Raw genomic sequence first — 25,866 nt, forward strand, 5'->3', positions numbered from 1 at the left:
TTCTTTTTATTTCATTTTCTTTTCCCTTTTTACTCTTCCTTTATTAGAGGTTTTTGAACGATAATTTCTTCAGAAAACATTTTTCGACTCATGTTTATAAAAAATTTTTTGTTCAAAATTAAATTTCCTATAAGATCTCAAAGTCTGGCTGGAATGTTCGGGGCCACCCTGTATATATATATCATTTGATATATTATGATACTACTTATTTCGACAAATAATTTTAATACGGAGTTACTTGTTCTGCTATGTGTTTACTTGAGATTTATCACACGAATGACGATCTCACAAAGGGTATAAATATACTACTGTATGTCATAAAATCCCTATAGTAAATACTAATACATAATCGGAATGATAAGTGCCAAATTTTGTTGTTTATATATCATGATATTGTTGTTATCTGCGCGGCGAGACTTGAGAGGATCTTTTTTTGATTGTATTATTTATGGTGAAAAGTACTGGATAAGACGAAAATGAAATATAAATCTTCCAAATCCATATATAATATTAACATATTATAAAAAAATTATATAGAGATTATTATAGACTAGTCTATGTATAATATTTGAAGAAAATTATAAAGTGCAAAAAGAATTTTGCGTAACAGTTATATCATAGATATTATTCATAATACATTCATCAGAATTATTATGCGCTGTTTTTTCAGGTGAAGCAGTAGACGTCTTAGGAACAAACAAACCGGAGCTCACATGCATTTCGGAGGAAGGTATCGCCGACATGGATTTACCCGATAATCTACTGGAGGATCTCGATTATATAGGAGACTGTATAACCTCGTGTAACAAGGTCGAGAACTACCTCATGCTCTCAGAATTCGAGAATAATTTAATCGCCGAGATGCCGATTATTATGGATCGCCGTGGACGCAGATGGTCTTTGGCGCGATCCAAGACAAATCAATCTAATTGTGGTCAGACTAGCGGCGTGCAATCGACAGCTGACGAGGAGGAAGTTAAATCGAAGTGGCGTATCACGAATGCATCGCCTAATGCTAATGCAAGAATGATTACTGTCATCGACGAGGCCAGTGCATAATTCCGAGTACGAATAATGCAACGTTATTGATCTTACACTTGAAAAGATTGAAAAAATAAATCTAAAATAATAAATGTAAAAAAAATATGATAGAATTTACAAATAGAAGGAAACATGCATAATTTATAGCATATTTTTAAAATCATAATCTTTTTGTAAAATACGCAATCTACAAAACTGAAATTAACACAAGAATGAAATAAAAAAGATATATGTATGTATAAATCTAATTTACACAAATTTTAAGAACGTGAAAACGCGTTTTATTTATAAATAAAAAATTGCAAACCTATGTGAAACAAAAATATATTTTATACGAAACATTGCCAAGAGATATATAATTAGAGAAAATTCATTTCTAACATGTCAAACTTCTAGGCATATGTTTGTCTCCATTTATATTTAAAAAATGTTAATGTAAATTTAAAAATTGTTGCAAACATGATTAAATTATTGTTCTTGCGTTACAAAGAAATGAAATAAAACGCGATTTTTACATACATATATCAGATTTATCAAATATCAAATTTTTAAAACCGCAATTTTATTGTTATTAAACGCAAATTTTTATATAATCCGAAAAAAAATTGTGAAATCTTGAAAAATTAACGAGATACAAATTATTCCGACCGATGTACGTAATCTATTAATATTTAAAGTTATTAATTATTTTTGTTTGTTCCTTTCTATTTAAGTACTTGTAAAAGTTAGTCATAAATAATAAGTAGTGACATGCTAACTTGAATGATTTTGCTGAAAATGTTATCACTCCGATAACACGGATTATTTAATTCGCGATGCAAAAAGGACAATAACGTCGGCTTTCGACAAGAGGAAAATTATGGAAACTCTCCGTCCACACAAAAACAATTTTTTATTCGTACTAATGTTTTTTTTTAACTTACTGTCATTTCATTATCTAGGGTAAAAAAATTATCTACTGTTGTACGCTATAATTAACTTATTAATGATATTATATTTTAAGCCTTAAAGCACTTCAGAGATTGAAAGATATATTGTTAATTATACAAACGAAATAGCAAGCTCAGGCTCTTGGTACAAATAATTCACAAATGATTGCAATCGAGAAACTGAAAATGCAATCGTAATGAACATGGCATTGATAACAAAATATATTATAAATTATGTTTCATAATATTTTTAGAACACTGGAAAAAGATTTAATTTTATACAGATTATCTAATTTTATATATAAAATTATTTTCTCTCTAATAAATTATTTCTCAAACTATAATACAATTTAATAAAATCAAATAAAAAAAATATATATATATATATATACATATATAAGAGCATATTTAACTAAAACATTTATTTTATTATTTTGATATTAGTTGTCAATTTTTATAGTTTCTTTAATAATGTACTTTTCGTTATGATTGTAAATAATAATTGACTGTGCAAATAAAAATTAACTATGTGTAGACGCATTAATTTAAAATATAAAAATTAACGTCCGATCGCATTTTAGTAACGATAATACTTGTGAAAATATGGAAATGCAAGAGGCATTACATATATATTATTCATGATTTTCTTCGAAACTCCATAATAAAACCCGATGTTCGACTTCAGTTTAACAGTGCACATCTATTTATTTATCAAACTATTTATATTATAATGTAAATATTCAACATTAAGCCATATGTATATATACTTATTTTTCAAACATATGCAATTATTAGCAATATTATTATAACATTTGCAACAGCAATCACATTTTTTTCTATTTGAAAATTTAATAAATTAATAAATTAATCTTAACAAATTAATTTAATAAATTGTATAAACTATATAAATTAAGATTTTATTGAAACAATATTACATCTTTACCGAGCAAAGCTTATAAACAAAAAACATTGCTTATATCAACTAAATGATGGATGTAATCTGCATCTGAGAATAAATTTCATAAATATTTGCATTTATTTCAACCGTTTGATTGAAATGCAAACAATTCATTCAATCAATACAAATAATTGATATTTAAAATACACTTTCCTGTGCACAAGATGTGTATTCTTTCATAATTATACATATAATTTATATAAAAGTTAATAACGTATTGACTGCCATTTAAAAGATGAAAACTTGCCAAAAAAACATATCTTGCGTCCAATATTAATAACTGCTTTTTACTAAAACTCTTTCAAGTTACTTCCAGAGTTAAGAAAATACTGCCATGTTAAGGAACACATTCTGCGACAAGAAATGTTCACTTAAAAATGTTCAAAAAATAATAAAAGTAAAACAAATTAATTAAAAACGTAAAACCGAAATAAATTATGAATATTTCTGATTTTAATGTATACTGTTGTGCATACTTTGATGTATACTGTTAAGTTACATGTACAAGAATGCTACATTAAGTTTTTCTAAAAGAGTTCTGTTTATACAACAAATGTATGTAGATATAGTAATCGTCCAAGAAACAATAATCATTACCAAATTATTTCATAAATAAAACAAACTGTTAAATGTACCATAGCGATAAGATAACATAACATCAAACAAAAATTGCTGAACGTATTATATTGTCGTAATATTGTTGATATAAAAATGTGATTCAAATATGTAAGTTGCGTATGTGATTTTTTTACAATATCCCGATTATAGGATATTTCCTCTACATTTTTTCCTAAACGAAAAGTCTCCCAATTTCAAACAAATGTTCGTTATCATGGAATGGTTACGGTGTTCAGCAGTAAAAACAATCTGAAATTGGGTCGAGTTAGAAATAGCATTTCCAAACGGCCCCATTACCATTCCAATAAACGTAGTATCGATAGCGTCGCGTTAATTGCGAATTCCTGATGCACCTACTAGTTTCAAGTGCATTACGTCGCGCGTGACCATTCGTACGTTTAATTTGATGACACTCAAAGATTTATATTCCTGAATCATCTATTGATTGATGACTCAATTCTGCTCTTTAAAACTAAAATGCTAATTTGAAAATGAGAAACATTAATTCACGTTGCCTTAAGAGAAAATATTAAGCTTATGTATTAAAAATTAATGTTATAAATATTGCAAAAACAAAATTAAATAAAATTAAATTTTTTATATTAATTTCAAGACACATAAAATTTATATGTAATTTTATTTATTTTACACTTTTTCTATATATTTTGTTTCTATATTTTCAAGATTATATATTCTAAATTTTTCTTTTTCTATAATTATCTTAAAAATTAATGATCATAACTAATTATAAATATATATATTTGTATATACGTAACAGTTATTAAATAACTCAATACTAGTTTAATCAAAATAATTAATAGTTAAAATAATTTAAGAAATTATCTTTCTTATTTCGTTAATGGTTTCGATTATAAATAATTTTAGTCAAAAATTATCTTTATTCAATTTTATTCATAAGATCAAGCATATCAAGATCAAGTGCGTTCTCAAATATTATCTTTATTTCTCATTTTTAATCAAAATATTCTTATAAAAATGTAAAAAATAAATTTTAAAAATAAATTAAATATCGAATGTATATGTATCATATTGTCTCTCATCACATGTTAATTAGCACGTAATTGTGTGCGTGGCGATCGGTATGTACGATAAAAGGTAGCACAATAGTGGACAGTCGCTTCAAAGCGCTTCACGATAAAGTGCTCTCGTGGCATGAGTCGCGATAGTATATTCTTAGTAGAAAAGTTGCAAAACTTGACAAGGTTCGCAGAGTGAGTATCGATTTTTGAGTAGCAATCTTTTTTTAGTAGCATTCGATTGTCGCGAGTTATCAAATTTTCACTCTATGATTTTCTTTCTTATTTTTCTTTTTGCAATAAAAAAATCTTATTTCTTATTTTATTAAACAAAAGTTTATATAATAATATGTTCCCTCTTTTGCATTTTTTTTCTTTATAATGAACCAAGTTTTTCCGAATGACATCTTGAATATCTTGCTATTATAAGAGAGAGGGAGGGAGAAAGCGATTTAATGTAATAAATTTTTGATGCTTCATATAATCATGATCCTACAGCATTGATTGATAATAAGATAAATCTCTATATTTGTTCATATTTATTATTTTTTATATTTATTACATATTATTTACATATTTCCTCTTAGATGTATGTATGTGTATTTACTTTAATATAACAAGAGATTTATTAAAACTGCGATATAATTGGGAAAAAAAGATATAATTTTTTATCTCCGACACCACCCTTGATATCATGGAATGAACATTATAAATCACGCCGACAATCTTCCAGCGGTCTCTTAGGTCATTTTGGCCGGATCTCTTATATGAATTCAACTAAAATATGTGTCACTTTAACCCCACCTTCAATCAGTCCAATCTTCTCGTTGTCCTTCTCAATCCATCGATCATACCGAGCTATCGCATCGCCACCAATCTTGATCATCCCGATGAAGAATGTATACAGGTGCGGGTATAGGACGCACCGAACAGCGCACGATAACAACGTGTGATAAGAATGACGTATCTTGCAGCACCGAGGGTGACAAAGCGGGAATGGCGTACGGGAAACTACACGTATTACCATTGAGTCTCTTCATCTTGATTCCCGTGACATTCGTAATTACGTAAGTCCGCAATTTTTGAATGAAAAATGATAGAGGTCAAGCATACAGAAGAACAAATATATTTTTCAGTATAAATCATATTATAGTTTCCGAAACAATTTTCTTTAGTCATTCAATTAGCTTAATTAATTTTCTAATTGCTATTTGTATTGTTCATCTTTCTAACAAGTTTTAACTAATTTATATTTCGTTAGCATTGTCAATTAATAATTTCTTTCCAAAATTAGATGCTAAATGTGGTAAGAAATCAATACCAAATTTATAATCAAATCAAATTTAATTATACCAATCACTATATATATATATAATACTTGATCGACATAACTTGATGAAAAAGACAATCAATATGCTTTTTTCATTTCTCAGAATTTTGAAAACATGAAAATATAACCACAAAAATAAATCACAGATAAATTATTAATTCCTAATGATATGCTTATAGAATATGCTTATAAAATAACCTATTTTCAAGATTGTGTTTTTCATTGAAAATAATATTATGACTGAAAGAATCCTATATTATATCAAAATTGCCGTATCAGAAACAACAGATCTTTTTACGTCGATATAACACATATAGTATTCTTTTGGAAAAAAATTAATTAATGTAAATTTTATCTTCTCTATTATTCTATTATTTTGTTCTACTTAATTTATATTATACAAATAATTTTTAAAAGTTTATAAATAGTATAATTTTTTAAAATAAAGATAAATAAAATTCTAAAGAAATAAATTTCTAGATCTGTACATAATTTTATTAATTCGAAATAAAAGATAAATTGTTTACAGATTACACTGTATTTTAAAATATCTGTTCAAATAGCAAATGCAGAATTATTAACGATGAAGAGCTAATCGTAAAAGAGCTTTGCAAGCGGTCGAGAAAGTCGAAGAAACATGAGGCGAGCGTTTTATATACTCGTTCACGCTATGTGTTTATAGTTTATGAATGGTTCATGTTTCAGATACACCATATCAGTGCAATGGGACCACGTGGTACCTGGATTCCCTTATATATCAGAGACCGGCACATTATCACCGGAATCCTGCATATTTGCGCAATGCCTAAACATTGCAGCTCTTTTACGTATGTATATACTATTCAAAATTCTTCAGAGATTAAATTAAATATTTATCTTACATTTTAAGGTCTAGATTTTTTTCCAAAATAGTTAAATAAATAAAAAAATTAAGAAAAGAATCTAAATAAGATTCATTATTAAATACGCACAAACATAAGAAAAACTCCGCAAATAATAGAAAATTTAAAAACAAAGATAATTTAAATAGCAATAAAATAAAAAAAATGAATAATACAACAAACATAATAATAACATGATAAAAAGATAAAGAAACAAGGAGAGAGCTAGAGAAGTGACTTTAAATAAATTTTGAATAGACATAATAAAAAAATTCTCGATCTGCATCTTCCACAGTCGGATGCTGTGTCTACATTAGGCATCGACAAGTACTGCAATGGCAGATAGAGAGAGGTCGTGATCTTGTAAGCAGAAGAATTATTACGGTGACCGCGTGCTGCGGCATCCTCGCTTGTTTCGGTCTAGACATACTCGCCAATTTTCAAGAGGCTCGCGTAATCGCCGCTCATATGGTGGGAGCGATGACTTGCTTCTCTGCTGGCACTCTCTATTTCTGTTTTCAGGTACATCGTAATGTAGATCATTATGTTTTACCGTGGATATTTTCGTGAAAGACATTAACTTATCAACAATGTTGCAGCCACTCTATGACGCAATGCCGATTAAACATTTATCCTTAAAGCAGTATCAAAATAGTTGGAAATGATGGAATGAATAATCTTTATATAAAAAAAAATAATATTTTTATTGTCACAAGAAATAATTATTTTAATACTAATTGTTTTAGACATATTTAAGTTATAAGATGGTACCAGCTATGAACGGCACGATTGTTGTTTATGTGCGCGCAATTCTCTCGGCTCTCACATTGATATTAACGATTGCTACTATCATTCCTGGCTACATCTCGATGTCTGAATTTCAAGGTAAGCAGATGTATGTTATAAGTTATGACTTTATTATTGTATATGTCTAACAAATATTTAACGAGATTCCGTAGTTATTTATATATACAAAACGGCTAGATTCTCATTTATCGAAAGTTGCAAACAAACAAATAAATATATTCATACATAAGATTTTTAACTCCTTTATATATATATATATATATATATATATATATATTTATTTATTTATTTATTTATTTATTATATATATATATATATATATATGTAATATTTATTTATATATATATATATATTTATTTATTTATTTATTTATTTTATTTATTTCTATTAATTTAAATAAAAATTTTAAATAAAAAATTTTTCTTACCATTAAATAAAATTAAAATAAGGCTTAAATATTTTTAATTATAAGATATTTTTATAGTAAATAAGTAATAAAAAATAAAATACAAATTTAATTTTTTATACAGGTAATGATTACAAAAAGTGGCTACCGGCAGACGGTGGTTGGGGATGGCACGTCGCGAGTACTACGTGCGAGTGGATTCTTGCAATAGTTTATTGCGCATTTCTTCTGACATTTGTTTTGGAATTTCGATTAATTAACTTTGAAGACCCCGTAGTTACGGTACCAATTAGTTATTAATGTAGTAGCAACTTTTGTTGTTTAAAAAGTTATGCTAGAATATCGACTCTTCGCGTTTATTAAATTCTTTCCCGAAGTTCATAAAATTCTTATATATATATATATGATATTCTACTGCTGCTATGTATGTTTTTTTGTTATAAACTTTTTGATTAAATTCTTTAAAAATTTTAGAAAATTTCAGAAAATAAAAAATTATTTTCTATTAGAATTTTTAATATTTATCATTAAATATTGTTATTATTACTTGTAAAATATAATTAAATTAAAATTTAATTTAATTTAATGATAAAAAATAAGATTTTGTTATACATTTACAGTCAGAAATTTTTACAATCAATAATGTTTTTTATAATTGTTTTCAAATATAAAACTATATACGTGAAGATATTCAAAAATAATCAAAATTTGTATACAAAAAATTAACAACTTACCCAAACAATTAGTGGCCTTCATCATTCTCATGAGATAGTAATAGAGCATCTAGTATATACACGTATATTTTTATTTTGATCTCGATCAACAAATTATAATTATAATTATAATATTCTATAATTATAATTATAATTATATAAAATGACCAACAAATTAAAATTATTATAATAAAATGATCAACACATTATAATTATAGATAATAAAATTTACGACGATAATATATTTCACATAATAATTTTATAAATAATTTTGTTTCAGTTAATGTATTTGGATAAAATAGAGAACACAGCGACGCCGCACAAAACGGAAGTGACAATGCCACAAGATACGTAATTTCTTTTCTACAACAATTCGTCAAGCTTCCATTAGATATATAGTACTAGCTATATTTAGTCTTGCACATTCCAATCTCTCCATATAATATATATTATATCTCTGACAGTTATTACACATTAACGCAAAGAAAAAGAACGAGAGACTAACAAGGAGAATGTAACATATACATATGCATGTATATTGCAAAGAATTGTAAAAAAAAAAACCGGTAATTGAGTCTGTCACGACGGAAAGCCAAGAGTCGAAATATGAATTTCTTACATCCGTCGAAAACAAAATAGAAAAGAAATATTAATTAAGAATGCAAGCTGTATATAATACTAGCGAATAAGAAGAAAATCGTTATACGTTATACTGGCTTTTTCTTCCTTAACACTTTATTACTTTGACAATGTCATTAATTTAAATGCAGTTGTAAGACATATTATAATTACGTAGCCAGTGATAAATATGCCATTATCAAGAATTGACATCTCCGAACAGCGCAAGATTAGATTGCAGGCATTATGAGTGCAGACAAAGAAATTTAAGACTCATACCATCAATTATGATCAATTGTGCGGCTTAACTATGACAGCCAATTCCTGTTTTTGTAGCGGTTATTATATGATGTGTGCGCGCGCGATTACATTCATAATAATAAAACATATTTTAACATATTTTATAAAATAATCTGAAAATAAATCAAATAAGAGATAGAGATAAAAATTATCTTTTTCCATCAATTCTGTATTCAATACCCCCCCTATAATAACTTTAGTTATCAATTTCTTAAAATAAATATTTATTAAATAAGTAAAATATATTTTAAGAGCAAATTATTTTTATTTTATATATATATATATATATATATATATATATATATAAAATTCTATATAATGTGAGTATTGTATTTGTGTGATTACAGTATATATGGAAAATTAAACCGTGTATTAATTAATTGCAATTTAAAACTGCTTGAAAAAAAATTATATACAATAAAACTATGTACAGTAGCTATGTCCATCAATCCATTATTAACAATAAATCTTTTTAGCATTAAACAATAATAATATTAATAATGATACCAGAACATTTTTAACAAAAAGAAAGAAATACATTTTCCCTTTAAATATATTACTATTTAAATTAATTTCCTGATCCGACTTGAAAAAGATGCATTGGCAGTCGTCGTTGAGTTATTACTAAAACCATCACTTTCAGAAATTCGTTAGGAAACTCTGGGTTTAATTCCAATTCTGCAACGAACATCTCCAATTTTTAACAGAGCATCAAACTAGATGTCACGGATAGACCTTACAAGAACCGAGAAGAAATAATTCTTCACTATGAAGATTATTTCCACTCCTCGCCGATACAATCCACGCAACTTAACGTTTATCTGACAACGATGAAACCTCTTAGTTAAGACAGCGATCGCGCCCAAGAAAGAACGCGCTGTGTTTGCGACGTAGCTAATTAATTAATTTAGCAATTATTTAATTCCGACACGAAATTCATAAATATCAATTCAATCAATTCAAAATTATATTATGAAATTCGGAGTAATTTACTCGCGATTCTGCAATGTCAAAAACAATCGTCAAATTTCGTAAACAAAAAATTAATATTTAATCGTTAGCTTAATATTGAATATTTATTCAATAATTTTTCTATCAAATACTAGAAGAATTAGCGATATTCGTGATATATATAAAATTTGAAATATAATTTCCCGGATTAATTAACAATTATTTGATATAAAAACACAAAGGTTTTATATTTATTAATATTTTTAAAATAAATAATATTAAAACTAATATTCAAATATGTTAATTTAAAAATCTAACTAAAATCTAACTAAAAATTTTAATATTATACATGTTTTTTTGATAAATTTTCGTGTAATTTCCAAAAAGGAGCAAATCATAATTTATATAATATTAACATAATTATATATACTATATATACAATTATAATATGTATACAATAATTATACAAATTACAATTATAACATAATTATAATTCCAATTAAATATTGTACAATTATAGCAAGAGAATATAACTTACTTTATGTACTTCTCTCTCTACGCATTTTGGTCAGTATTGGCCGCCTATTTTGCGTAATCTATGTCCACCTTCAGTTGGATATAGGACCATTTCGGTACCAAAAACATATATATATATATATATATATATATATATATATATATATATATATATATATATATATATATGTGTGTGTGTGTGTATGTTGTGAAAAAATTTAGATTAATTAAATATTAAATTTGTTTAATATTTTGACAACAATAATTCTAATTACTGAAGAAGGTAAGTTTAAAATGCTTTTGCATATATATATATATATATATATATATATATATATATATATGTATATATATATATATATATGTATAATCTTAATTATTATACAATATTAAATTTTGAGAAAAAACGAAGAAAATTAAATTAAATAATTAATTTTTTTGACACATTAATTAATGTCTACATACATATGTCGCTTCAAAAAAAATTCGCTTAATAAAAAAAATTATATTGTATAATGTATGCAAAAAACTACTTATAAAAGAATCGAAATACTACTCAAATATATAATTCATCAAAGATATTCTCTAATTTTAATAATCGAAAAACCAGCGTCAATGATAAATGAAATAGAAATATGCTATGTGTTAACTTATCATGTGATAATATCTCCTTTCGTAAAAATAGGAATTGTATCTATCGAATGAAAGTAAATTAACGACAACAAATATTATATCTGTTAAAATTCTTGACAGTATCTTTACTCATTAGATACAACTGAATAACAGTATCAATATTATTTGTCATAAGTAATTTTCATATTTGTATACTATATGTAACTTCTTTTCTGTTATTACATCTACTCTTTATCTTTCAATTCTCTAAGCTTCTCAAATGTTAGAAAAAAATAACTTTTATCTTACTTATTTTAATTTTACAATTATTTTTTGCATTCTAATAATAAGAATAATAATTGCATAAATATTTAATAAAAAATTCAAATCCAGAAATAAAAATTATATTTTTTTTATTTTATTTTCAATAATGATACGAGTTTAAAAAATTCCAGGAGAATGATGATCTTGAGATTATTTATATTAACTTAAATTTTATAAACAATATATTAAAATTAAAAAATTTAAGACATTTCTTTATAGTTGGTTTAATTTATATATTTTGAAAAAGAATAGAATAGAAAAGAAATAATAAAATTGAAGCCCGAATGGATTCTTATCGAATTTTTATCAGTACCAAAATCAAAATCAATTAAGTTTAACAATAATTCTCCAACTTTCTCTTTCATATAACCATCGCTATTAATTCCAAGAAGGCAAACGACGAACACACGATAGCGACAAGAAACGTTCAGAGTATGGTAGGAGAAATAGTCCTTGGCAAATGTGTTGGTCAGACAGTAACGACGCCGACAGCGCCGGCGACGACGGCGACGTTCCGGCGCGGCGCAAGCTGTCGAGAGTGTCGTTTTCGTTGACGCAACATCGATCGCGCACCTCCACGGTTCGTAGCCTTCGCATTTCCCGGCGAGTTTCAACGCAATCAAGTTTTTATCCTCCGAGAAAATTTCGAAAAAGGAACGAGACAGCTGACAAGTAGACTTCCTGTCTATATCTCCAATTGCGCGTGATATTCGCCGCGACTTCCGATGTATGCACCGCAAAGTGACGATTACGAAGAGCTCCGACAAGTCTCAGCAACCCTACAAATGAAAGAGTAGAGGAGGAACGGGAGGAACCATCGTTTACAGGGTGCAAATTCTTTGTGCGTCGTCCAATGTGTTGTCAAGTGCGTTTTATAGCAATATTAATTTTAATTTTAAATAACACGGAAAGAGTAATAGAAAACTAATTAATGCGAAATCTTTTGCCAATAAGCCATCCGCGTATCGTAAAAGTAAACACGAATGTAAATTATTACTTTCACTTATACGCTGTATTATGAATATCATCGATCATGTCATTCAGCGATTTTATTTTTAGCTCATAACGAGCGGATAACGGCAACGGGAAAATGTTATTTAACTGGAGATTTCTAGTTTGTCATATCCGCTTGGATCTCGTATGTGTGGCTTTTTACTTAACCGCACGCCTCACTCTTTCAAGCAGACAACGCCCGTGTGACAGTTCGCACGTTCATTAAACGTGACGTATCGCATAAGCGCTATTATCAGCACGGCATTATTATTTACATAATGTAGTCGTTCTTGCTACATCTCTCAACTGGTTCAATATAAATTTCTGATGCACAATAGATTAAATGAATGTCATTATTATGGAATTCATTGAGATGTTCATTAGTATATGTTTTGTAAAGTCCACAATGTATAAACTCTTTTTTATTGTCACACATGTGTTATATCGACAATTTTATTCCTATATCTAAGAATTTTTTTCTTTTGTCATTTTCTGAAATATATATACGCGCGCTTTAATGTCGTTTCATTCGCCGTTTATCAATAATTTAAAATTTTTATCTTTTCAAGCTCTTATTTATTATTATAATAATTTACAAAATTTTTATTATTGACTCATATTTTATTATCTCTACTAAATAACTATTTTAGAATATCTCAATTAAAATTATAAAATTAATTGCATATAAAGAAGCTTGATTATAAATTTTAATCTTAAAAATAGAAGAAGCAAGAATTTATGTAACGTAAATAATTATTGTTTAAATTATTGTTTAATTAACAATCATATACATAATATCTACAACAATTAATCTGCTCGTGATCTGTTAAGAGATAAAAGCAAATATGTATCATTAGTAAAAATTAAATTAAAAAATTAAAACTTGAAAAGATAACAATTTCAAATGGTAATTAATTAATTTTAATATTTAAAATATTTTGTAAGTATTTTATAAAGAAATTAAGTTCTTGAAGAAATTCATGAACAAAGTATCGATGTATTTAATGTATGAGTAACTGACTAAAAATAAACTTATAAATTATGAACGTTATAGCTGTTAGATGCTGTTAGAGAATAAAATAATGTTTCTTACCTTTCAAAACTTAATAACTTATTACAAATTAAACAAAAAATTAATCATATTTTTATTTAAAAATATAGCGTATAATGTTATGTTGTAAATTAAACTACTGAATGTATTGCACAAAATTATTCTCATATGAGAGACATAAAATTGTACATAATTCATATAGTTATATTTTATAATTATAATTATTCAAATAACATATGAGAGTATACATATAAAAAAAATGTAAACATATATATAAAAAATGTTATATACTCTTTATAAAACAATCGTTATATAAAAAATTATTAAAAACCTTATTTTTTTTTCGCGTTTGCAGCGAAAATAATTGTTATCGATTATCACAGAATTAACGTTTATCTCTGTCACACCGATCAAACAAATTGTGATATATTATATAAGATAATGTGTATTGTTCGCAAAAAAATAATGACAACAATTTCTCTTGCAGAATTCATCGAGGAAATATTAATGGCAATTGAATCGCGTCGCTGTTGTAGGTTTAGATGTTATAGAGATTGATATTTAACGAAGAGAGGAATAAAAGGCCCTATGAATAGCTATCAAGGAATATGAATGATCGTAATTCGTCGGCGGCTGCATCGATGCAAGACTCTTTCCGATAACGGCGTCGATCGCAGACGTCGATGATTAACATCATCATCATCGGCTTTAACATTGACAACGACTATACATCGAAATCATGGACAAACAGGAGTTCTTTGCTAATCTACATTATCTGCCAATTGCCGTTTTTATCTCATTGCCGACGATCTTCATTTTAACGTAAATATAATCATATTTATTATAAATCATTAAGGATTATATGTATATATAAATTTATCATATTTCTTTTTTTTAAGACAAACTTTCTACTATCTACTATTGTATCTATTTATTAGTATTTTCGTAACATTCATTATTATTCTCGCGATAAGTATGATCTATTAAAAATTTGCTGAAATCTGCGCATCAAAAATAGACTTTTCAAATATTACTATTTAAATTTAACAAACTAATTTATAAGTACGAGTATGTATATGTAATCATATACTATACTCATATTGAGAAACATTACATATATATAAAAATATATATGTATATATATTTATTTTTTTATTTCTTTAATCTTTTATATTATTATTATTATTATTATTATTATTATTATCTCATTGTTACTTTCAATTTAATGACACTAATACAAAAAAACATTAAAATAATCTTTAAATTTATCTTTTATATTTTTATCTTCAATTTTGTTAGTAAAATTTAATAATAAATAATAATTCAAATTTTTTAAAGAGTGTTTTACAATTCCGCAATTTGCAGATATGTAATCGCTGTTTTACTAGGACATGTAGAAGCTGGTTTTCCTTACATCTCCGATGCAGCAACTTATGCACCAGAGAGTTGCATTTTCTCTCAAACTGTCAATCTGATTGCTATTCTCAGTAAGTAGAACATATAGCATTTTCTTCAAAAGCTGCACCATTGATGCGTATATACATATATTTTATATCATGCTAACTATATTGCCGAGAGACATTTGAATAGTCGTGCAATATCGATTATATCGCTATTTATGTCAAAAACTAAAAGATCACAATGTGCAAGTGTTAAAAAATGATAATATTATGAGAAAAATTAGGAATTTTACAATAATATCATTACAAAAAAAAAACTATTATTAATAAACATTCATATTATATATAAATATTATATATTGATATGTATCCGTGTTGTTTCTATTGCAGTGTTCCTTATGATCTATATAAGATATTCCCAAGTTAAAGAGTGCACCAGCACCTACGGTTCACCAGCCTCCTTGCCAAAATGGAATCATTGGGCCTTAATATTCGGCCTCGCATCAACCGCCGGTTTATCAATTGTCGCGAATTTTCAAGAAACTTCAGTAATCGTAGTTCATCTCATCGGCGCAGTGCTCTGCTTTGGAGGTGGTACCGCATATTTTTGGACTCAGGTACATATTATAAAATCACTGTTCAAAGTAATAATTGTCAAAGTAAAATTTCATTAAATCAAAAAACTTATTGATATCAAAGTTTAATTTAACTACACATAAATAGATAATATTTGAAGAATATGACAATATTATAATTTATAAAACTATTGTAATTATATAAGAATAAAATCGCCGAAGAAATTTGTTGATACAAATTAAATAAATAAAATATTATAAAGATGTAAAATAAGATTTAAAATTGACGAAAATTTTATAACAGTTTTATGATGATTTTTGTTCTTTCCTGAAAAATTCTTAAAATTACTTTGTTTGCGTTAAACATGCATAAAGTTTTATTCTCATAAAAAATATGCATATAAATCACAATAAATTTTTTTTACAGGCCATATGTTCATTTTACTTGTACCCGTCAGGATGCTCATTACGACTCGCGCATCTTCGCACGGCATTATCGACCTTCTGTACAGTGTGCTTCTTCGTGATTCTCATCACAGGCGTGTTGGCCCATCTCGCTTATAAGGGTTAGTCCATTTATTTTTAATTTTATATCTTATTATATTAACATTTAAATTTTATCCTATACTAGGAACGAATCCTCGAAAATGGTACAAAGAGGACGGTGGCTGGGAATTGCATGTGGCTAGTACGGTAACCGAATGGCTTTGCGCGATGGCATTTTGTGCTTATATCCTGACGTTCACGGAAGAATTTAAGGACATTAGGATAAGTCCCCCAAAGGTAATAATACATTTTAATAAAGTAGCTAGTTTTTATGTGCTTTTTAGAAAAAAGCTCAATTCTTTTAAAGACGGAAGATAGAGGACGAATATAATATATATAAATCCGTATTGAAAAACCTCTCCAAAAGTATTTGATAATATATATTATGTTCTGATTTATAATTATTAAAACGCGTATTGCGGTGTCGTAAAAATTTTTGTTTTCTCTTTTAGTAACAATTAAATATTATCATAACCATTTTTTTATTACAAATTATTATGCAAGAGATTATACTTCTATAATAATGCATAGAGATTCACAGCAAATATTCAAATCCTTTTTTTGCGTTTTCTCAGAAATAAGATATATTTTGGTTTATTATCTTTTTTTATACCAAGCACCGAAGAATCATTCATGAACAATTTCATTTTTTACTTACTACGTGTTACAGGTAATATGTAACGCGTACCGTCTAAGATCGAGTAACGAAGCGCTGAACGAGAGCCAAGACTCCGCTGTGATTCACGATCAGATAAATCCATCGATCAGTACCTGATCGCTTGTAGGCAGAGGCGCCGGTAACTACGTCAATCTTCTCTCGCATTCACCAGTCGACACACCCTGTCCCGGCTATCGATACCGCGGATCCAGAGACAATCTATTAGACGAAGCAGCGCCGTTGGTGACAACGACACCGCCAGAGCTGTGCGACAACGCCGAGGGAAATCCCGATGTCCTCTGCCCGGTACAAATACATGTACACGATCCTACAATACGTGAACGACGACGACATCCCGAAGGCAATCGCTTTGAAAAGCGACGTCGAAGAGCCGTCGAAGATCGTTCCAAGAAATGGATCGATCTCGACGAAAATGTGCTAGACGGTTACATTCTAATCGATGACAGGAATCTCGGCCCTTCAGTTCCCGAGACTGACGATGAAGAATTATCCTATCCCGAGGACGCTATTGACTACGATGACAATGACGATGATAATGATGGCGATGACTGTGACAAAGAAACTGGTAGTCATGGTAAACACAGATGGTCGCTATACAAACAATTGGAGAGAAGTGATTCGAGACGACATCGATCTGATTTTGACTTTGGAGCGACATATCCGCTCGCGAATAGTCACGGAAATGCCCATCAGGACTCGAGCAGCCATAGCAAGTATACGGAGTTGTATTCGGGATGCCAGAGCGCCAAAAATAATCTCAACGCGACTCGCGATCTTGATGCAACGTATGCGGTAGCGAACAGCCATGGCAAGAATGGCGATCTTGCAACGGACATGCAAAATCGAGGTTACAGGGAAAACATGGAAAGCGATAATCTAGCCTGGGATATTAGAACGGAGGACATGAATTACGAAATAGCCAACAGCCATAGCAACTATCGCGTATTCTACGACAGTCAGACGCAACATCAAGCCTCCCTGATGCCACCCTGGGCCTCAGAAATGTGGTCGGAAAATCATCGTGAAGAACCTCAAGTCACGTCGACAGATCCCAAGGACGATATCGCGACGAAACGGAACAACGAAGGATGCGAGACGAACAATGCCAGTCAATCAGGAAAGAATGATCAAAATTCAGAGACAAGCTGCGATATCGAACAATGTTTGGTACAGATTGAGGAAAGTCTCTTGAATATCGAACAGAATCTTCTTCACGTTCAGGATTTGGACATACCGGAGCTGAGAAACTTATTGTACAAGAGTCCGAGCATCGAGCGAAGTCTTTACGAGGATCTCCTCTACGCCGATGGCATCGTGCCGGCCATCACCAAGAACAAATCTATGTCTCTCGATTCAGATGAAGAAGAAGAGGAAGAGGAAGATGAAGAAGATGAAGTTGAAGAGGAAGAAGTATGGGTAGGGCAAAATATAACAATCAAAGATAATGACGATGAAGACGGAAATGCGAGCGCACCTTTGCTAAATGGCTCGAATGAAGATTCTTCGGATACAGCCAACGTATGTAACGAATCTAATCCCTCGAGATCGATCGATGATCACCACGTCGACTGGAATGACGGATCAAACGTTTTACGAGAAGAAGCGAAAAATTCCCAGATATGTTCGGAAAAAACGATGAACTTTATACCTAATAGTCTTGGCAAAACTTTACCCAGAAGAATCGTTCTGGATGAAGTTAAGGAAAATATTAGATTATGTACGTCAGAATCAGAAGATTCTACGATTACGATCGATTACAATCTGAATAGCGCGTACGCCGAGAAGAAATCTCTCTTCCGCGACAAATGGCATAGCAGGACAAATTCGTTAGACGAGAATTCGATTTTCCAGAATACGGAACTTGGCGACAAGCAGGAGAAAAAGAAATTCTCGTTGCAAGATATTTTCCTCGAGGCTACAGGAACTCGTCGCTTGACAATTAATGCGAAAACACGGTCGGAAGGCACGTTACAAACAGACCGAGAAAAACGACGTGACAGAAGAGGTTCTCACGAGGAAAAACTTCTGCAGGCCGTTGAAGCGACAGCGGAGGATTTTCGGAAGAAGCTCGAAAGTTTCGCGTCACAGCGACGATCCATTCTGGACAGGCAAAGGAGAACGACTCCGTCAAAATTAACCAAGGAAATACCGAATAGCACGGTATCGCGATCGCGAGAGAAGCGCGCAACAACTGCGGCTAAGATGCAGGATAAAGACAGCAGCGTTGGAAAGAACAGTGGTTGTGATAAGCGGAAGAGAAAGAAAACGTCAGGGAAAAATCAAAGTGTCTCGGAAAACGCTCTAGTACCCAGTAAATTGATTTCGCTCTCGCTATCGCTGCTTCTCGCGGCCCTATTACAGGCGGTCAGATGCTTGACGGACCTCGTCGAGGATGCCTTCCGATCGGTCAGCTACGACAAAAACGGATTGCTACAATAAGTTTCAAAAATTTTCCAAGAAAAAATATTCAAGTGTCGACGATGCGGCGAATATCTTATATCTCAAACCCATCGACGGATACATAATGAATGTGTCATAGACGATCAACAATCAATTACGTCAACAATCAATCTCGCAATCGTCCGAGAGTTACACCCGATATCTGTGATAAACTCTATGCTTAGGATTTTCGATGAAATTGCGTTACTCCTTGCTTCCAAAATATCGAAGGCAACCAATCTTGAAATTTATCTCACTAACATTTTCTTAAAAATCGAAATCAATTTAAAAAAAAGAAAAAAACTTTAAAACTTAAGAAAAGATTATATTTGCTGTGAACGTGATTGTCTGACGAGCAAATTAATCTCGACAATGGCAGTACGACGATCTTCCGTAAGAATTGTAACGGTTACTTGACAGATACGAGGCAAAGCGAATTACGATAGTGCGCGATAACTCATTGATGGTGCTGAATACGGGCTAATATATGAACGATGTTTAGTATTATGTATATACGTTCAAAAGTGCCTAAAAGAAACCATCGCGTATCACATACGAGGTGTAGTACACGACATACTATAAATATTAATAATGCTATTTATGTCTACCTACGTAAATCTCCTTTTTCAAGATGTAAGAGCATTGAAAGAAAATAAAGCAAGAGAGACGAGAAGACGAGATGCTTGAAACGTAAAAGCATTCTCACGCGTAAGTCACTATTCCTTTCTGCAACCATCCTCTTTACGATTCAAAGAACATAAATCTGAAAATGCTAATATTGTACTTTTCAAGTGCTCGAACTTGAGAGAAACCTCTTCTTAAAGCAAGCGCAGTTGAATCAATAAAATTTTCTATATAATAAATTCAACATTTATCAGATAATGAGATAAGATGATGATAATCCACGCAAATTATATTTTTTTATCTAAAATTCAATCAAAATATTCACATAATATTGGCTCAAGTTTTAAGATAGCATGAATAATATTTCAAAAAAAATTAATCATTATTTTCAATTTGCTGTCACTTTGATAGAAAAGCAGATACCTTCCTCTTGATTTGTTTCAAAATTAAGGAATAATAGGTTTCTATTTATTAAAATAATAAATCATATTACAATCATATAAATAACGCGATAAATCAACATTTTTATATGGTTATTTATTATATGTATTATTATTATATTAATTTATGAATTATGAATGGCTATCGATTTATTATTATTACTCGTACGTTGCTCCACAAATTTCTTTTTGACGGTCTATTTGCCATCCTGCTCGTTATTGATTTTCTACCTGATCATAAATCAGTATAAGATAACTCGTGTTACGTGTGCACATTTTACACGTGAAATAGTATGTGAGGAATGGGGGCAAAATTCGGATCGATGTTCCGTGCTTGTCACGCATCAAAAGAGCGACATTGAGTAATGTGACACCGAATTATTCTGAAATGTTCGTTCGTTTCGAATTTCTCATCTTACAATCAGTTTAACAAAGTCTCGAGTTTCCCAAGTCAATGTTGTCGTTCGTAGAGCTTGCTCCAAAGATATTTACTTCCTTGTTTCTTCACATACTATCGACTGCAATGACACAATTGCATTGACATTTTGCTGTTAATACGAAGAACTAACATACATAAATAACGATATTCTTTTACAAGATCAAGGATTTTTTTTAAAGCAAATAAAAAAAAATTGAAAAGTTGTTCGTAATAGTTTAACATTTTGTTATTTGTGTAAATAAATAAATATTAAATTGAGAGTATTTTACAAATCTCGCGTGTCGAAGGATATTTTGAATAAAAATAAGAGTAAAATTAACGCTTAAGAATGTATGTATCATATCGAAACATTGACAAAAACATTAAAATTTCGTAGATTATTTCTTTTGAATATCTGTGCAAGACTTGAGCACTGTTTTTTCAACAATTTGGAAATTATTTAAGTTTAAAGTTTCTTTTGATTCGTATGGAAAATCATATTGTAACACTTATTGACAAATTTGACAAGGAAAAAACATTGCCAACGAAATAAAAATTTACATGTATATTAAGAAAACTCTAATAAATATTTGTGCAAAACTTGATTTAGACGCATTAACTCGTTTAAAAGTTATTTATTAAAAATTGTAGAAAAATATTATTTCTCTCTCTCTCTCTCTCTCTCTCTCTCTCTCTCTCTTTCTGTAAATTACTCATTTTTTTTTGTTTTTTTAGTTGATTTCAAAGGTATTCAATCAAAAGTGTTTGTAATAAATTAAGAAAAATATTAATTACAATTAGTTTCTTTTACGAAGACGTCAAAAATCATGTTATTTTGTAATACTTTAATTGTTTTTATAATCCAGATTTATTTATTTGATTTTTCAATATAAACGTAATATAATATAAATATAACCGTAACATAATATAAACGTAAAAAATATGTTTCTTTTTTAAATTTTGACAGTTTCTTGCTATTATTGTACAGCCAAAATCCTTAAGAAAAATCGCGAAACGATATTATTATTACGACATTTATCACCATATAATAAATGCGAATAGATAGTGCGGTCGAGTAAGTACACTTTCCAGTACATCAATCGTTTACGAACGACATCGCTCGTATTCTTCTCTGTTCGTCCAGCTAGCCAATGCTAGCTAACATAAAAACCCCATTACGAAGATAGAGAGATAGACATCGAGTGGGTCTTCAGAGACTTAATACTGAAATGTACTCTCATGTGAAAACGAAATCCAATGCTCGGTTAAATCGTGCCTCCGCCAAAGGAAAATATTCTCGTCCCTTGAAGAGAGACTCGAATTTCACGGATATCCTTCGGCACTTTCCATGGAATGCATCTTCCTTGAAGATACCGCTCATTCCTTGTAGATTAATCCCCATCACGCTTTACGTGAATAGGTACTATAAAGGACAAACGCATACCGGTATGTAAAACATTTTGCTATTGTTATGGTAACGCAGAATGCGCTTCAATCTCTCCATAATTCTGACCAACATACGCCATGTCGTTATATTTATACATTCCTAACAGCAGGTAACTAATACAACTATTTCTCAACACAACACATGCATGCATAAATTTCATGCTATGGACAAAATGCGGAGCACTTCCTTAAAGTTTGGAGTCTTCTTAGAACGAAATTTACAATTTGAAAATATTGCACGTGCCTGAAAAATAATTTTATATACATATAAATTGATAAAATTATGATAAAAATACAAAATAAATAAAAAAAAAAATACAAAATAATTATTAATAGAAGACTCAAATAATATCCATCAATTAATAATTGGAAAAAAATAGATGTATTGGAAAAAATCAAAAAATTGCAATCTCAATATTCTATAAAAAATCAATGTTATCTGCTGATTCTCTGATCTGATAATGTTTAATTTTCTTTTTGTTTATTTATCAAATTTATATTTTTTATTATATCCTATTATAATTTTTAGATAAATATATAGATATTTTTATGTAAATCTGTTTAGTATTAACAAATTTTAAATTTTTGATAACGAAAATAGCTCCCATAAAATAAAAGTAAAAAATTAATCAATGGGTAAAAAGCAAATAGCAAATGTACGTGCAATGTATTCAAGTCATCTAATATTTTGTTTCAAAAACTCTAAATTTCAACGAACTAGTAAAGCTAGTAATAAACAGAAATTTTTAGATTAGTGTAAATAAATATGAATAAATTGCTTGATTATAAAATAAAGTTAATAATAAATCCAGTTCTACTAAAAAATATTTCCTGAGTGTTTTCTTTTATAGCCACTGTCCAAATAATATGTATAATTATTCAACATTTTCATTTCTATATTAAACAACAAGTATACTAATGAATTTAATATATTATATTAAATTGTAAAGTTGACAAATAGAGAATCGCTTTGCTCTTAGCTCTCTCTCTCTCTCCTCTCTCTCTCTCTCTATAGAATATATTTATTTTAGAACTTAGATCCACATTATACTTAATATTTTAACTTAAAAGCGTCTTTCAACTTTCACAATTTTTTGAAATGCATAAAACTGATAATCTTGTTTATCTAATTCTATGCTTTGTTACTTGCGATACAAAAGACTGAAAAAATATAGCAACGCATCATATTACCTTGGAAAGATGCGCGTATATATTTTTTTATGCATCGTGTATTTTATAATATTTTGTCAAGAGAGTAAATAACTTTTTAATAGAATATTCGCAATCATATAAAATCTATTAAAAATTTTTTTCTATTTTTTAACATCAACGAACTAATTCTACGCCTAATTCTAATCTCAATCTCTGGATTTATACAAATAAATTTAAGACAAAACGCTAAAGAAATTTTACAGAAGCAGTCAAATAAAAAATTAGCTTAACTATATAATTTAATCAGCATTCTACATTTTACTTGTTAGATAATAGAATGTAATTATATTACTAATTACTTAGTAGATAATAGAATGTAGTTATATATGATAAACTACTTATAAATAATTATTTAGTAGACAATAGAACATAGTTATATATAATAAAAGAAATTCGAAAAATTAAAATTATAAAACATTTATTTTGCACTTCCGTAGCTTTCAATAAATGTGTAGAAAATTGTGTATAACTGCATGAAAAGCCCGAGAAAGTTCGCATAATTTCCGCAATTTATGAATGTGTTCGACGAATCGTGGACGAATAGCGGAAGCTTTAAAACTTGCGACTGAGATAAAATATTTCAAATTCAGTTTTTTTTTTTTTTTTGTAAAAATAATGACTAAAATTTCCTTCTATTGTCTTCAATTTCAAAAAATTTTGGTGATTGAAACATAGTTTCAAAAAAGAGAGCTTTGCGTGAAAATAGATTATTATACAATTATATACTCGCTTGTCTCAGTGAAATCTTTGAAGAAAAAAAAGAGATATAATTAAAATAAAAAGATTTTCTGAATGTACATTTGAAGTAAGGTAATTGTTTTAATAAAGAAAATTAATATGCTTAATATCTTACCCAAATTATCATTAAATATATGCACATGCTTGCAAATTGCTATTCATTTTGTAATTATGTCTTTCATATGTTCCAGTAAATTAAAGTTAACGATATTACGCAATTTCTAGGAAATCAAATTACAGCAGTTTCTCGACGAAATTCGCTCGAAGTTAATAGTGAGAAAAATTGTCGAAGAGCAAAGTTTAAACTGTACCACGAGCGGTAACCGTAACCCGTGATAATCCTCGGTAGATTGTGGTAGATCACGATAAACGACGGTAGAAATTCATTCTTGATGATTTTATTTTCCTCGTTTTATTTTCCTCCTCCCGCCGAGAAGCGCCGTCTAATTTTTATCAGGCTATAAATTTTTCAGTTCATTTTTAACGCGCCCGACTATCCGCTCGTGACGTAATATTGAAAATCTTCCAACAAATTTTCATCGATTGCTATAGAAGCAAAGTTTCCCTTTTGTAAATACGTTACTAGATTGGAAACGTGTTCGCGATTCGAAATAAACATGTGGCGTACATCAAGTTGATGTCACCGCCTGCAATTTAACTTCGATCAATCAATAAATTCATTTTTTGCAATATTATATCATTCAATATTGTAAATAGTTTTTAATATTTTTTTTTAAGATAAATTTTTATATTTAAAGAGACACGTCTCTCAAGATTATTAATATAAGAACTGTTTAAATAAGATTATTTATTGATTTTATAATATAATTTTAAAATATAAAATCTATTAGAAAGATAAATGCAGCCAAATAAAAAGGTTGATTCAATTCTCATCACCACAATTAGAGATAAAAATTTTATATTGAAGAGAATGGGTGGCGATAAAGACCTCAATCAATTTCAATTGCATTTTTATTTTTTTTGTATGTAAATTGATAGTATTATTAGTAACATTAATAAATATATAAATTGTATTAAAAAATATTTACTTTATTTACAACAATAAAAACATGATTTAGACATTTTTATATCCTTTAATAACTATAATAAGACTGTATTATAATAAAATATTGTTGATACATCAACAAAACAAATAAATAATAACGTCCAAATAAATAAGATAGCCTTTCTGTGCCCATCTTATGCTAAGAGTATTATATGTTTAAGTTTATTTTTTACTATCTACGCATTAGTGTACTGTACT

At 28.9% G+C, this 25,866-nt stretch overlaps 3 protein-coding genes across 5 annotated transcripts in view; all 3 read left to right on the top strand.

Annotated features, from left to right (window-relative positions):
- LOC126856633 (uncharacterized) overlaps positions 1-3,625 on the top strand; it is a 79,559-nt gene extending 75,934 nt beyond the window's left edge. The window contains exon 8 of the mRNA XM_050605326.1: positions 671-3,625. Coding sequence (XP_050461283.1) covers positions 671-1,059 — 389 coding nt within the window. The 3' untranslated portion in view covers positions 1,060-3,625. The remainder of the gene's footprint in view (positions 1-670) is intronic.
- Positions 3,626-4,708: 1,083 nt separating this feature from the next.
- LOC126859123 (DNA damage-regulated autophagy modulator protein 1-like) lies at positions 4,709-9,694 on the top strand. Its single transcript, XM_050610097.1, has 7 exons — positions 4,709-4,778; positions 5,558-5,650; positions 6,619-6,740; positions 7,090-7,316; positions 7,541-7,679; positions 8,132-8,289; positions 9,001-9,694. The coding sequence occupies exons 1-7, from the start codon at positions 4,720-4,722 to the stop codon at positions 9,073-9,075; spliced, it is 873 nt and encodes a 290-aa protein (XP_050466054.1). The 5' UTR covers positions 4,709-4,719; the 3' UTR covers positions 9,076-9,694.
- Positions 9,695-12,534: 2,840 nt separating this feature from the next.
- Positions 12,535-17,424, top strand: LOC126859124 (DNA damage-regulated autophagy modulator protein 2-like). Of its 3 annotated transcripts, none has more exons than XM_050610098.1 (7): positions 12,535-12,906; positions 14,573-14,907; positions 15,451-15,572; positions 15,876-16,102; positions 16,488-16,626; positions 16,692-16,843; positions 17,277-17,424. In XM_050610098.1, the coding sequence occupies exons 2-7, from the start codon at positions 14,825-14,827 to the stop codon at positions 17,379-17,381; spliced, it is 828 nt and encodes a 275-aa protein (XP_050466055.1). In that variant the 5' UTR covers positions 12,535-12,906; positions 14,573-14,824; the 3' UTR covers positions 17,382-17,424. The 3 variants fall into 3 exon arrangements, with proteins under 3 accessions (XP_050466055.1, XP_050466057.1, XP_050466056.1); XM_050610100.1 differs by having other exon boundaries at positions 14,622-14,907; XM_050610099.1 differs by having other exon boundaries at positions 12,535-12,869.
- The last annotated feature ends 8,442 nt before the right edge of the window (positions 17,425-25,866 follow it).

The sequence above is a fragment of the Cataglyphis hispanica genome, chromosome 2, assembly GCF_021464435.1.
Source record: "Cataglyphis hispanica isolate Lineage 1 chromosome 2, ULB_Chis1_1.0, whole genome shotgun sequence".
In the NCBI taxonomy this organism is placed as follows: Eukaryota; Metazoa; Arthropoda; class Insecta; order Hymenoptera; family Formicidae; genus Cataglyphis; species Cataglyphis hispanica.

What these genes read in the sequence shown, in the direction of transcription:
- LOC126859123 (XM_050610097.1), top strand. Translation starts at nt 4,720, where the DNA reads ATGAGTCGCGATAGTATATTCTTAGTAGAAAAGTTGCAAAACTTGACA. An exon ending in AACTTGACAAGGTTCGCAGA is followed by an intron (nt 4,779 to 5,557) that starts GTGAGTATCGAT and finishes CGTATCTTGCAG; the next exon opens with CACCGAGGGTGACAAAGCGG. An exon ending in CTCTCTATTTCTGTTTTCAG is followed by an intron (nt 7,317 to 7,540) that starts GTACATCGTAAT and finishes TAATTGTTTTAG; the next exon opens with ACATATTTAAGTTATAAGAT.
- LOC126859124 (XM_050610098.1), top strand. Translation starts at nt 14,825, where the DNA reads ATGGACAAACAGGAGTTCTTTGCTAATCTACATTATCTGCCAATTGCC. An exon ending in CAATCTGATTGCTATTCTCA is followed by an intron (nt 15,573 to 15,875) that starts GTAAGTAGAACA and finishes TTTCTATTGCAG; the next exon opens with TGTTCCTTATGATCTATATA. An exon ending in GGCCCATCTCGCTTATAAGG is followed by an intron (nt 16,627 to 16,691) that starts GTTAGTCCATTT and finishes ATCCTATACTAG; the next exon opens with GAACGAATCCTCGAAAATGG.